At 37.5% G+C, this 12,273-nt stretch overlaps 1 protein-coding gene across 5 annotated transcripts in view; it reads left to right on the forward strand.

Annotated features, from left to right (window-relative positions):
• Positions 1–12,273, forward strand: part of Ncoa1 (nuclear receptor coactivator 1) — a 215,808-nt gene that overhangs the window by 157,688 nt on the left and 45,847 nt on the right. For all 5 annotated transcript variants that reach the window (XM_005400388.2, XM_005400389.2, XM_013522653.1 and 2 more), the window contains 3 exons: positions 956–1,103; positions 2,414–3,737; positions 7,268–7,448. In XM_005400388.2, coding sequence (XP_005400445.1) covers positions 956–1,103; positions 2,414–3,737; positions 7,268–7,448 — 1,653 coding nt within the window. The remainder of the gene's footprint in view (positions 1–955; positions 1,104–2,413; positions 3,738–7,267; positions 7,449–12,273) is intronic.

Consider the following 12,273-nt stretch of genomic DNA (forward strand, 5'->3'; position numbering starts at 1 on the left):
GGTGGGGGAATATATAGAGTCCAACAAAAAAGTATACACCTTTCAGAAAAAGAAAAACTTGTATAAATATTTTAATACTAAATTTATCGAGACATCATGAGAGTAATACAAGTTACCTTTCGCCTCTGTAATTACAAGAGGTGCTCAAAGTGCTGGCTCTTACCTTCCAGATATTTATTAGTATGGCAGACTCCTGAAAATTGCATTTTCAGTTTCTTCTCTAAGGGCCAGCAATGTAATGAATTTTCTGTGATACACAACATCCTCTAGGGTCCCCCATATGAGGGTCACACTATCTGTTAAAAAAAATTGTACTATTTTTCTTTTCCTAGAGTGTGTATACACTTTTTGGCAAACTCTGTATGTACCTAATAATTTATAAAATGGAACCTTACTGATTAATATCCCTGAGTGAAATTTAAACTTGATTATTAGTAAAGGAATTCTACAAACTAATCAGAACTTAGAGGATGAATTTTATCGCATGTGAATTATATCTCAGTAGACTTGTTATTTTAAAAATAGGCCCAAAAAAATGAAACTTGCTAAGGGTAACACTGAAAGTAAAGGAGGAAGAGTACTTCCTGATATTTTTAATGGAGACTTAATAAATTTGAAGTGCTGCCTCTTTATAGGAGAAGATTAATGTTCTTTGTAGGAGACGTTGATATTCTCTTGGCTTGGGGTTTCTTCATAATCTTAATTTATGTGAGGAGGCACCTGTGCAAGGAGTATTAAATTAAAACCTGTTATCAAGTGCTTTATTTCAACTGGAATCATTTTTCCCACTCAGATACAGTATCTGCTTTGTCTGAACTATTCTTTGAGTCCAAGCAGGCAGCCATGGGGAGGGCATTTAAAATGAGACTGTAGGTAGAAATAAGGCCTGGTTACTGTCCTTTGCCCATCGTTCAAGTGCAGAATTTTAACTAGGTTTCTCTTTTGTTTGAAACAGTGATGACTCGTGGCACTGCCTCCAGCCCATCCTATAGATTCATATTGAATGATGGGACAATGCTTAGCGCCCACACCAAGTGTAAGCTTTGCTATCCTCAAAGTCCAGACATGCAGCCTTTCATCATGGGAATTCATATCATCGACAGGTACTACTTATTCGGAGAGCTTCCTATGAAATAAGTCAGTTCACATACCTCTTCTTAGAGAAAATCGATGCTCTTGGTGACTAGCAACAGAGGTTCTAAGTTAGGTATAAAACTAGAGTACTGTACTGAATATATACTCAATATATCCATTTTAGGTTTTAGAATTTTGTCACTAAATAACTTTGGTTTTCGTAAAGGAAGACAGGAAAGGTGAGACTAAATATATGTGTGTTAGGGGCTGAAAACAAATGGTGCCTAAAGATTCATAGTGTCCACCTATGAATTTGTAGTCTTAGAAAAAATTTCAGAGTTTGTAACATTGTTGTTTTTATTTTTCAAAATGCTTTATTTTCATTAGTACAAACTGTATGGCTTTTGAATTCAAGTTGACAGTTTCCCACAGAAACTATAAATCAGTCAACCATCAAGTTGAGATTTTTGAACGCAGTTTCCTCTGATTTTTCCCCCTCTCTAAATATGTTTTATATTGGTATACATGGTAAACTCATGGAACTGTTGTTTTATCCAGTGACCTATTCAAATTCCTGCATTTACAACTGTTTAAAACTTAGCATTAACAACAGACATTTCCCTCACTTCATCTTTTCTTCATCAGATGTTTTTGCTTATTGGAACATGGTAATACCAGTCACAAATCTATTGTTACAATTATGAATTTGAGTTAAAAACTTTATAAAAAACTGAATTCAGTATTCCATTTTTTTCTAGTTTTACCTGAAATTATTCTTGTGAGTGGAATTAGCACAGTTCTTTTTTCATATTGTGATTTCTCTTTCAAAACATCTGCTATGTCTGCATATCACCCTTTTTAATTTTCACATCAGCGACGCAGTATTTTCCTTACCCAGTCTTCCTCTTTGGAGTTGAAATACTTAAAAGCTGTAACAGGAGAGTCATAAATAAGTATTTTATAAACAAACATGTGAGAAGTTTCTTTTAACCAGGAGTATTATTGTAGTATTAACTGTTTGTATTAAGTTTAGAAAAGTTGCGAAGTATATCTGTTGGATTTTTTTCCATTGCTAAGAAAGACTTCTTTTTCATGTAACTGGACCATTATCAAATTAAAAGACATGTAAGCACTATTTCCTAGAAAGTGGTACTGATACTTCACAGTTACACTGCCAGTCCATTGCTTTTCCTTAATTTAAGAGGACATAGAAGCTCTTTACTTGGTAGCTTGCAGCTCTAATGAAGTCATTGGTCCTGTATTATAATATACATGATAAAAATATGTTAATATAAACAAATGAAAATGTTTGAATAATAATATCTTTCCCCCCCCCTAGGGAACACAGTGGGCTTTCTCCCCAAGATGACACTAATTCTGGAATGTCAATTCCCCGAGTAAACCCCTCGGTCAATCCTAGTATCTCTCCAGCTCATGGTGTGGCCCGTCCATCCACATTGCCACCATCCAACAGCAACATGGTATCTACCAGAGTAAACCGCCAGCAGAGCTCAGATCTTCATAGCAACAGCAGTCATACTAATTCTAGCAACAACCAAGGGAGTTTTGGATGCTCACCCGGAAATCAGATTGTAGCCAATGTTGCCTTAAACCAGGGACAGGCCAGTTCCCAGAGCAGTAATCCATCCTTAGGCCTCAATAATTCTGCTATGGAAGGTACAGGAATTTCCCTAACGCAGTTTATGTCTCCAAGGAGACAGGTTACTTCTGGCTTGGCAGCAAGAGCCAGGATGCCAAACAATTCATTTCCTCCAAATATTCCAACTTTGAACTCCCCAGTTGGCATGACAAGTGGTACCTGTAATAATAGTAACCGATCTTACTCAAATATCCCAGTAACATCTTTACAGGGTATGAATGAAGGACCCAGTAACTCTGTTGGCTTCTCTGCCAATTCTCCAGTACTCAGGCAGATGAGCTCACAGAATTCACCTAGTAGACTAAATTTACAACCAGCAAAAGCTGAGTCCAAAGATAACAAAGAGATTGCATCCATTTTAAATGAAATGATTCAATCTGACAACAGCACTAGTGATGGCAAACCTTTGGATTCAGGGCTTCTGCATAACAATGACAGACTCTCAGATGGAGACAGTAAATATGCTCAAACCAGTCACAAGCTAGTGCAGCTTTTGACAACAACTGCGGAACAGCAGTTACGGCACGCAGACATAGATGCAAGCTGCAAGGATGTACTGTCTTGCACGGGCACTTCCAACTCTGCTTCTGCTAACTCCTCTGGAGGTACTTGCCCTTCTTCTCATAGCTCGCTGACTGAGCGGCACAAAATTCTGCACCGGCTCTTACAAGAGGGTAGCCCCTCAGATATCACCACTCTGTCTGTGGAGCCTGATAAAAAGGACAGTGCATCTACATCTGTGTCAGTGACTGGACAGGCCCAAGGGAATTCTAGTATAAAACTAGAACTGGATGCTTCAAAGAAGAAAGAATCAAAAGACCATCAGCTCCTGCGCTACCTTTTAGATAAGGATGAGAAAGACTTAAGATCAACTCCAAACCTGAGCCTGGATGATGTAAAGGTGAAAGTGGAAAAGAAAGAGCAGATGGATCCTTGTAACACAAACCCAACTCCTGTGACCAAACCAGCGCCTGAGGAAATTAAACTGGAGTCCCAGAGCCAGGTAGGTAATTCCTCACTTCACGGAATGATCATTCCTAGTCATTTTTCCTTTTCATTTATTTTACTCCAACCATACACCAGGTTTGGATTCATGGTATGTTAGTACAGTAGAGGTTAGTACAGTATCTGATTGAAAAAGCATAGGATGGCCTCAGAAGTTCTCTTTAGAAATTTAGAGGGCCGTAGGACATGTGGCATTCAAAAAGTAGATTTTTCTTTCTATGAAGTCAGAGTTCACATCTTTAGACATTTTCAAAACTACCTTCTCTGCCCCTCCCCAATCCCACATATTAAATTCAACTCAGGAGTAGCACCTAGGAATCTGTTTTTTAAAAAAGTTCTCCAGAGAACACTGGTGCATAACAAGTGTGGGAACATCTGACATAAACAAAGTGGGAAAGAAATGTGAGCAGTCAGACAAGGGTACCTCCGTAAAGCATTCTAAGGCTTTGTTTTTGTTGTTTCTTTTTTGTTTTCTGAGACAGGGAGTCACTGTGCATTCCAAGCTGACCAACCTTGAACTCACTTTGTAGCCCAAGCTGGAACTCAAGGGGTGGTCCTCCTGCCTTAGCTTCCTAGATGCTAGGATCATAGCTTACTAAGGCTGTTTTTGTTCTCATCTGATTCTAATCACTCTCAACCCCTATCAGAGAATAGGATTTGAATATTCTGGGGAGCAGAATGTTGCTCTTACCTAACATGCCTTGAAACAGAAGTAAATAAAAATAAACCTTTTGTAAATTCTTATGGATTAGGAACTTGTATGCCTGGGAAGGGTTGGGATTATTATACAAATTAACAGACAGCTTCATTTAATGAATACTTACTTGTGACTTCTGAAGGATGCATGTATGGTCCCTAAACTCTAGGAGCTCTCATGTATATAGAGACAGTAGACACTCACAAAATAACTGATAATGTATTTACAAAGCAGTTTATCAACAAGACTCTCCACTACGAAATAAGATTCACACTTAGTATGCCTGGGTCCTGCAGTTTCTTGAACCAGCTTGATTTTTCTATTCTCCTCTCATGAAAGTCTCTTTCCTTGGACATATGGCACTCTAGAAACGTGGAAGTCCTTGCTATTCCTGAGCCAAGCATGACTCCCTAAGCATCTTCTGCCTTGCTCTCCTCTCTGTGCCTACTGAACTTATCCTTCATACATCGCCCTGATCCAGTCTCTAGAGCCTTCCCCAGATAACTCCAGTTACAGTTCCTTCATCTCTGCTCTCATGGCTTTGTATGTGTCTGTTTACAATTTGTAATAACACTGGGGAGGTCGAAGGGGTTACTGGAGATTTAACCCCTCTTTTTTATTTTTTGAAACAAGGTCTTGCTAAGTTGCCCAGGCTGGGCTCAAACTTGTGATCCTCCTACCTCAGCTTCAGAGAATGCTGCGATCACAGGCTTGCTAACACTATATTGACTGTTTCTTGACATGTATTTTCTTTGAGGAGACAGCTGTGTCTCATGTTTCTTAGTACAATGAAACTAATAGATTTAAAGCTTTTGTAAATAAGGAGGGGAAGAGGCATTGAAGGGAGAGGAGAGGAATGGGAAAAATGAAGATGTGAGATATACCATGTACAGGTATAAATTTCCTATGATGAATGTTATTGTTATGTGTATCTAAAATGTACCAATAAAATCAAAATTTTAAAAATTAAAATTAAAAAAATAAATTAACAGTTTTTAAGGAAAAAATCACCTTTAAATAATAAATTTAACCCTCGTACTTTAAAAGTAACAGCTTTATAAAATAATGCTGTTGTGTATATCAGATGTGCTAGGACATCTGTTTTGGTGCAAATGTGCCCCTGTTTCTGCTGAGATTATATCTATGAGTAGGATCACATGATCATAAGATTTGCATGCACTCATCTATAGTAGATAATGCAGTTTCCCAGTTGCTGAGAATTCTTTCTAGGTATTCTGTGTCCTTGACAATACTTGGTATTATCATTCTTTTAAATTGAGCCATTCTAGAATCTGTATAACAGTAGTTCATTAGTTTCTTTGCCTTCTTTGATAAATATTCATTGGTCATTTGGATAGTCTTCGTAAATTGCTTAGTTGAGTCTCGTGCCCATTTTTTTTTAATGTCTAATCCTTTGCTTCCTGACTTTTATGAGCATTCTTAATGTATTTTGGATATAAGTCCTTTGTTGGGTATATTTATAGATACCCTGTCTATGCTGGGACTTACCTTTTCATTCTCTCAAGTAGTGTTTGTTGATGATGTGAAAGTTCCTTGTTTTAACATAGTTGAGTTTGGTCATTTTTTCCTTTATGGTTAAGGCTTTTTGCACCTGTGTAGTAAAAGACATGTTCAAAATTGTTCATAGCAGCTTTATTTTGAAACAGGCCAAAAATCTATCATAGAAAAATGGATAATTGTAACATATTCAATAATTAGTATTATTCAGCAATCAAAATGAATGAACTATAGCCACATGTGACAGTATATCTGAAATGTAATTTTGGAAAAAGTCAGACATTTAGAAAAACATAAAATTTCCAGGGCATGGTGGCACACAGCTGTAATCCCAGCACTCAGGGAGGCTGATGCAGAAAGGATCACAGCAAGTTTGAGGCCAACGTGGGCTAGTGAGTTCAAGGCCAGTGTGAACTATACAGCAAGACCCTGTCTCAAGAAAAACCTGAAAAAATATGTATAATTCTATTGATACAACCCAAAAAGAACTTTAGTTGAGTTAAACACATATAGATGATTTTCTGTTAATTGTATCAAAATAATCATAAATATTGTAAAATAAAAGCTGTTTTCTTCTGTGTATAACCTCAGACAGATATGAGGATCCCTATTTATTCTGAAAGATAGATTTACTGAATTAAGTGAGGAATGACTTTTCTGAGAACAATGAAGGTAATAAACTATTTATAAAAATATTTCCCAAACTTTTTAAATAATAAACAATACATAACCATGTAAATTTATGGTAAGTCACTTTACTTTGAGGGAACAGTACTGGGTGGAGATTGAACCCATTTGCACTGAGCTGTATTCCCAGACATTTTTTTAACTTTTTTTTTTTTTAATTTTTGAGTCGGGTCTCAGTAAGTCACTTAAGTTGTCTGGGCTAGGCTCAAACTTTCAGTCCTCCTGCCTCAACCTGTCAGAGTGCTAGGATTACAAGCATGTACCACCACAGCTGGGTAAAATTTTGAAAACTAGTAATAGAAAGAAATCAACCGCAGTGCCGATACAATACAGTATAAATGTACTCTTGACATTTCTAGTCCAATAACTTTCCTATACATAAATTTTATACTGAGACAAAATACATATTGTGTTGTATTATCTTATATCCTCTCGTATATTAATATACCTCCCCAGTGGAAAAAGCACACTATTTTTTTAAGACCCAGTCATTGTGATTATTTCTTCCTTCTTCACGCTCTCATACCACATTTAACTCACAGAGTTTAAAAGAGCAACTTTTTTCCTACATTGTTTCAGCTAAGCCTAGATGATATATTTCCTCTAACTTTGGTTTCTTTTCCTAGTTTACAGCTGACCTTGACCAGTTTGATCAGTTACTGCCCACGCTGGAGAAGGCAGCACAGCTGCCAGGCTTGTGTGAGACAGACAGGATGGAAGGTGCGGCCACCAGCGTAACCATCAAGTCAGAGATCCTGCCAGCCTCACTTCAGTCCACCACTGCCAGACCCACTTCCAGGCTGAACAGTATGTGTTGGGGACAGCACCTCACTTTAAATCTTTAGTGATAATATGGATTCGTACTTTGTCTCTTACTGTTATTGCAGAAATCTTTGGCTTGTTACAAAGCCTCTTTTCATTGTGCCTCTATCAATATTAACTCTCTAATTAGATTATAATTGATATTAAGGTAAGCAGTTGATGTTAAGGAGAGCAATTTTGTGTTCTTACCTGAAGCACCCTATCATAGAACATTCAGAAATAGAATGTGGTGTCAGAGCATGTTTCCCGAGATGCTTTCCTTGAATGCCAGTCTTTGTTGTTGTTGTCTGCCTGTTGAGATAGGTGTAGCCTGAGCTCTCAGGGACCCTCTAGCCTCATCCTCCTGAGTGCTAGGGTTATAGGCATGCACCATATGCCCGATTTAAAAGCAATTTTAAAATGACACACTATATTGGATGAACAAGAAAAATTACTGACTTACATCTAGCATCATTTGAAATGAAACAGAAAACAATATAAGAAAGCAGTTGATTTCTTATATCCAGTATCATTCAGATGAAGGAAAGATATTTTCAAATAAAGCTGAGAAAATTTGTCACCAGGAAACTGCACTACTCTTCAAGCCAAAGATCAATTCAGATGGAAATTCTCATCTACATAAAGTAATGAAACAAGCCAGATAGTTAAGGTATTATTAAATGGAAAATTCTTTTTTTGTCTTTCATTTGGTAGCTTCTTTAAATAAAAAAAAATAACTATTTAAAGCAAAAATAACAGTGGATTATACATAACATGTAACAGTAAAATGGTCTGGCAGTAGGTAGCACAGAAGGTGAGATAGAAGAAATGAGACTATTCTGTCTTACATAGAATAATATAATATTTGAGGAAAGAATGCTGAAAATTAAAGATGCATTTTGTTAATAGAAACGTTTTCTATGTAGAAAAAAAAATTTTAAAGGCCACTTGATCTATTAAGTGAACTTAGGCTCGCAAGATACTTATATACAAAAAGCATCTATGTTTCTGTATACCAACTGCAAACAGTTGGATAATGATATAAAAAAGCAGTTTACCATGAACCACAAAAATTAAAGCATACATTTTAGAATAATAGCTGCCATAATACCCTTCCCTGGAAACTATAGGACTGAGAGAAAGCTCATTATTGTTAAAATATCAGTTATCCCCAAATTAGCCCAGGTAGACTTAATGTATCAACTTTTGGGGCGGGGGGGATACTGGGAATCAAACTCATGACCTCACGCTTGCCAGGCAGGTGCCATGCCGCTGAGCTATATCCCGGCCCCCAATATAGACTTAATGTAATCCCAGTAAAAGTTCCAGTAGGCATATTTGATTTTGTTTTATTGTAGTACTGGAGATTAAAACCAGAGCAGACCCTTTGCCCTGAGCTGTGTCCCAGCTTTTCTTTATCTTTTACTTTGAGACAGGTTTTCAGTTGCCAAGTTGCCAAAGCCTGGTTTGAACTTGTGATCCTCCTGCCTCAGTCTCCCAAAGTGTTGAGAATGTGGGTAAGCACCACCACACCCAGCTTTAAGGCATTTTAATACAAATGACAGGCTTTTTATAAAGTTTATGTGGGAATGCAGAAGTTTTAGATTAACCAAAACCATTTTAAAAAGATAAAAACCTGCAATATTTGTACTACTTGACTTTAAGACTGCTGTAAAGCTCCAAATGTCAAGGCAGTATGGTTTTTGAGTAAAGATAAACATATAGATCAATGGAACAGAATAGAATCAGTTTACAAGGCAACTGATTTTCAGTGAGGACAGTCTTAGTTACTTTCTCATCGCTGCGACACAATACCTGACATCCACAATAACTGATATCCATAATTTAAAAAAGGAAAGGTTTATTTTGGCTCACAGTTTGTAGCAGTTTCAGTCCATAGTCACCTGGCTCCAAGGCAGGGTAGCATGGCAGAAGGCATGGATGAGGAGGGAGGGAGAGAGACCCTGCTCATACCAGGCCTCATCTCCCAACATCCCATTTAGCTATAAACTCATCAGTGGGTTAGTTCATTGATGAGTATCACACCCCTATGACCAGCATCTCTCAAAAGCCCCAGCTACAAGCACATGAGGTTTTGGGGAACATTTTAGATTTAAACTACAACAGATACCAGGGTAATTCAATTGAAAGAATAGCCTTTTCAAGACATGGTCATAAAGGATGATGTAAACTGATCATGGTTCCAGGGATGGTGCAGCACACCTGTAATCTGAGCACTCAGGAGGCTGAGGATTGCCATGAGTTCAAGGCTAGCCTGAATTAGAGTGTGATCTTGTCTCAAAAAACAAAGAAAAAGAAAAGAAAGAATACTGGTTATGGCCCATGCCTAGCAATAGGAAGGCTGAGCAGAAGGATTGTATCAAAACCAGTCGGAACTACATACAGTACTGAGACCCTGTCTTGGTGGCCCACCCCCCGACTCTGGGGAAGGAAAAGAAAAGAGGAAAAGAATAATGTAACAACCAGTTGTACATGTAAGGAAAACAAAAGGAGCCTCAACTCCTGTCCATAAACAAAAGAAGAACTCGTTTTGCATTAATAATAGACTTAAATATGAAATTTAAGACTATAAAACTTCTCAGCAATAATCTAAGATAAAATCTTTATGACAAGCTGGGCATTGTGATATATGCCTGTAATACCAGTACTGAGGAAGCTAAAGCAGGAGGATCACTGTGTGTTCGAGGCCAGTCTGGGCTACATAGTGAGTTCAAGGCCAGCCTTAACCACATAGTGAGACTGTCTCAAAAAAAAAAATCTTTATGTCATTGGGATAGGAAAACATTTCTAGTAGGACATGAAAAGTAGTAAGCACAAAAGAAAAATGTCATAAATTGGACTTCCTCAAATGTTAAATTACCTGCTCTTTAAATATCAATCCTTTCAAGAAAATCAATAACTAATAACATTGCAAAACAGAAATCATTAAGTTAGACACATGGGTTATCAGATGTTTATGGATGAAATTATATTTTCTATAATCTCTTGTAGAAGATAGAAGAAAAAGAATTCTTTCCTATTTCATATTTGCAAAATACGTATATAATAAAAGACTGGCATCAAGGGGCTGGGAATTTAGCTCAGCGGCACAGCGTCCGTCTGGCAAGTGCAACATCGTGAGTTCGATTCCTGGTACGGGGGCAGGGGGGGGCAAAGACTGGCATCAAAAATATGCAGAGAAACTCTTAAAACTCAAAGGGAAAATAATGCTGGGGGTGTAGCTCAGCGGCACAGTGCCTGCCTAGCAAGTGTGAGGCCCTGAGTTCAACTCCTGGTACCAAAAAAGGGGGAATATATCCCTCTTTTTTTGTTGTTCTTTTGATACAGGATCTCTCTATGCAGTTCAGGCTGGCCTTGAGCTCACTTTGTAACCCAGGCTGGTCTCGAACTCAGAACGATCCTCCTGCCTCAGCCTCCTGAGTGCTGGAATTATGGGTGTGTGCCAACACCTGGGGAAATATCTCAATTTTTAAAATGGGCAGATAATATGGACAGATACCTTACCAAAGAAGATAATATGAATGAAAAATAAGTGTATGAAAAGATGACCAACGACATTTGAAAGTTGCAAATTTAATAGATTCTACATCTCTTAGAATGAGTAAAATTAAAAATACTGACAACACCAAATGATGGCAGGGATATAGAGCAACAGGCACTCTCAACCATTGCTAGTGGGAATGCAATCACATTGGAAGATAGTTTAGTAGTTTCTTACAATACTAAACATATTGTTTCCATGTGACCCAGCAGTCTTGCTCCTTGGCATTTACCCAAATGAATTGAAAACTTTGCACACCAAACCCTGCCATAAATGTTTATCAGCTCTCTTCATAATCACTAAAACTTGAAAGCAACCAAACAACAGCAAGACATTGCTGACTGGAAGCTGTATTCTGGAAAAGCAAAACTGTAGAGACAATGAAAAGATGGTGGTTACCGGGGGTTTGTTTGCAGTGGTTGCCAAAGGGAGAGATCATGAGGAGAGCACCAGAGTTTTTAGGGAGACTGTTCTGTGTGATGAATTCTGGACTGTTGGAAACATGTCATTATTCACTCAACAAGACCTATAGACAGGAAGAGAGAACCCTGATTTAAGACAAGGACTACAATAATATTATCAATATTGATTTATGAGCTCTAACAAATGTACCACACTAATGCAAGATGTAATAATAGAAGAAACAGCCTAATCTTTAAAATAAAAAAAGACAAAGGATTTTAAAAGGCATTTCACAAAAGAAAATATAGCCAATCAACACTTGAAAAAATAGCTAATACCTTTAATCAACAAGGAAATGCAAATTAAAACTACAATGACAGTACTACTATCAACTCATTAGAATGTCCCACATTTTGAAAAATGGCCATACCAAATAATGGCAAGAATGTGGCGCAGCTTTAACTTTTTTTTTTTATACTGGGAATAGAACTCACAACCTCACACACGCTTGCTAGGCAGTCTCTGTGCCACTGAGCTATATCCCCAGTCCCTAGCTTTAACTTTTATATTATAAAAGCTATATCCCCAGTCCCTAGCTTTAACTTTTATATTAAAAAGTTACAACAAATTTAGGAAATTATTAAGCAGTTTCTCAGAAAGTTAAAGCATGCATGTACCAAGTGACTTCACAGTCTAATTCTTAGGAATTTAACCAAGAGAAATGAAAGCACATGCCCAAAGAAATACTTCACCACAAATGGTCATACAGTTTTATTCATAGTAGCTCCAGCAAACAAAGTATCCATCAACAAGTGAATGGTAAACTAGACATGGTAGCTTACTCCTATAATCCCAGTACTAGGGAGA

Source organism: Chinchilla lanigera, unplaced genomic scaffold, assembly GCF_000276665.1.
Source record: "Chinchilla lanigera isolate Chin_1 unplaced genomic scaffold, ChiLan1.0 scaffold00068, whole genome shotgun sequence".
Classification (NCBI taxonomy): domain Eukaryota; kingdom Metazoa; phylum Chordata; class Mammalia; order Rodentia; family Chinchillidae; genus Chinchilla; species Chinchilla lanigera.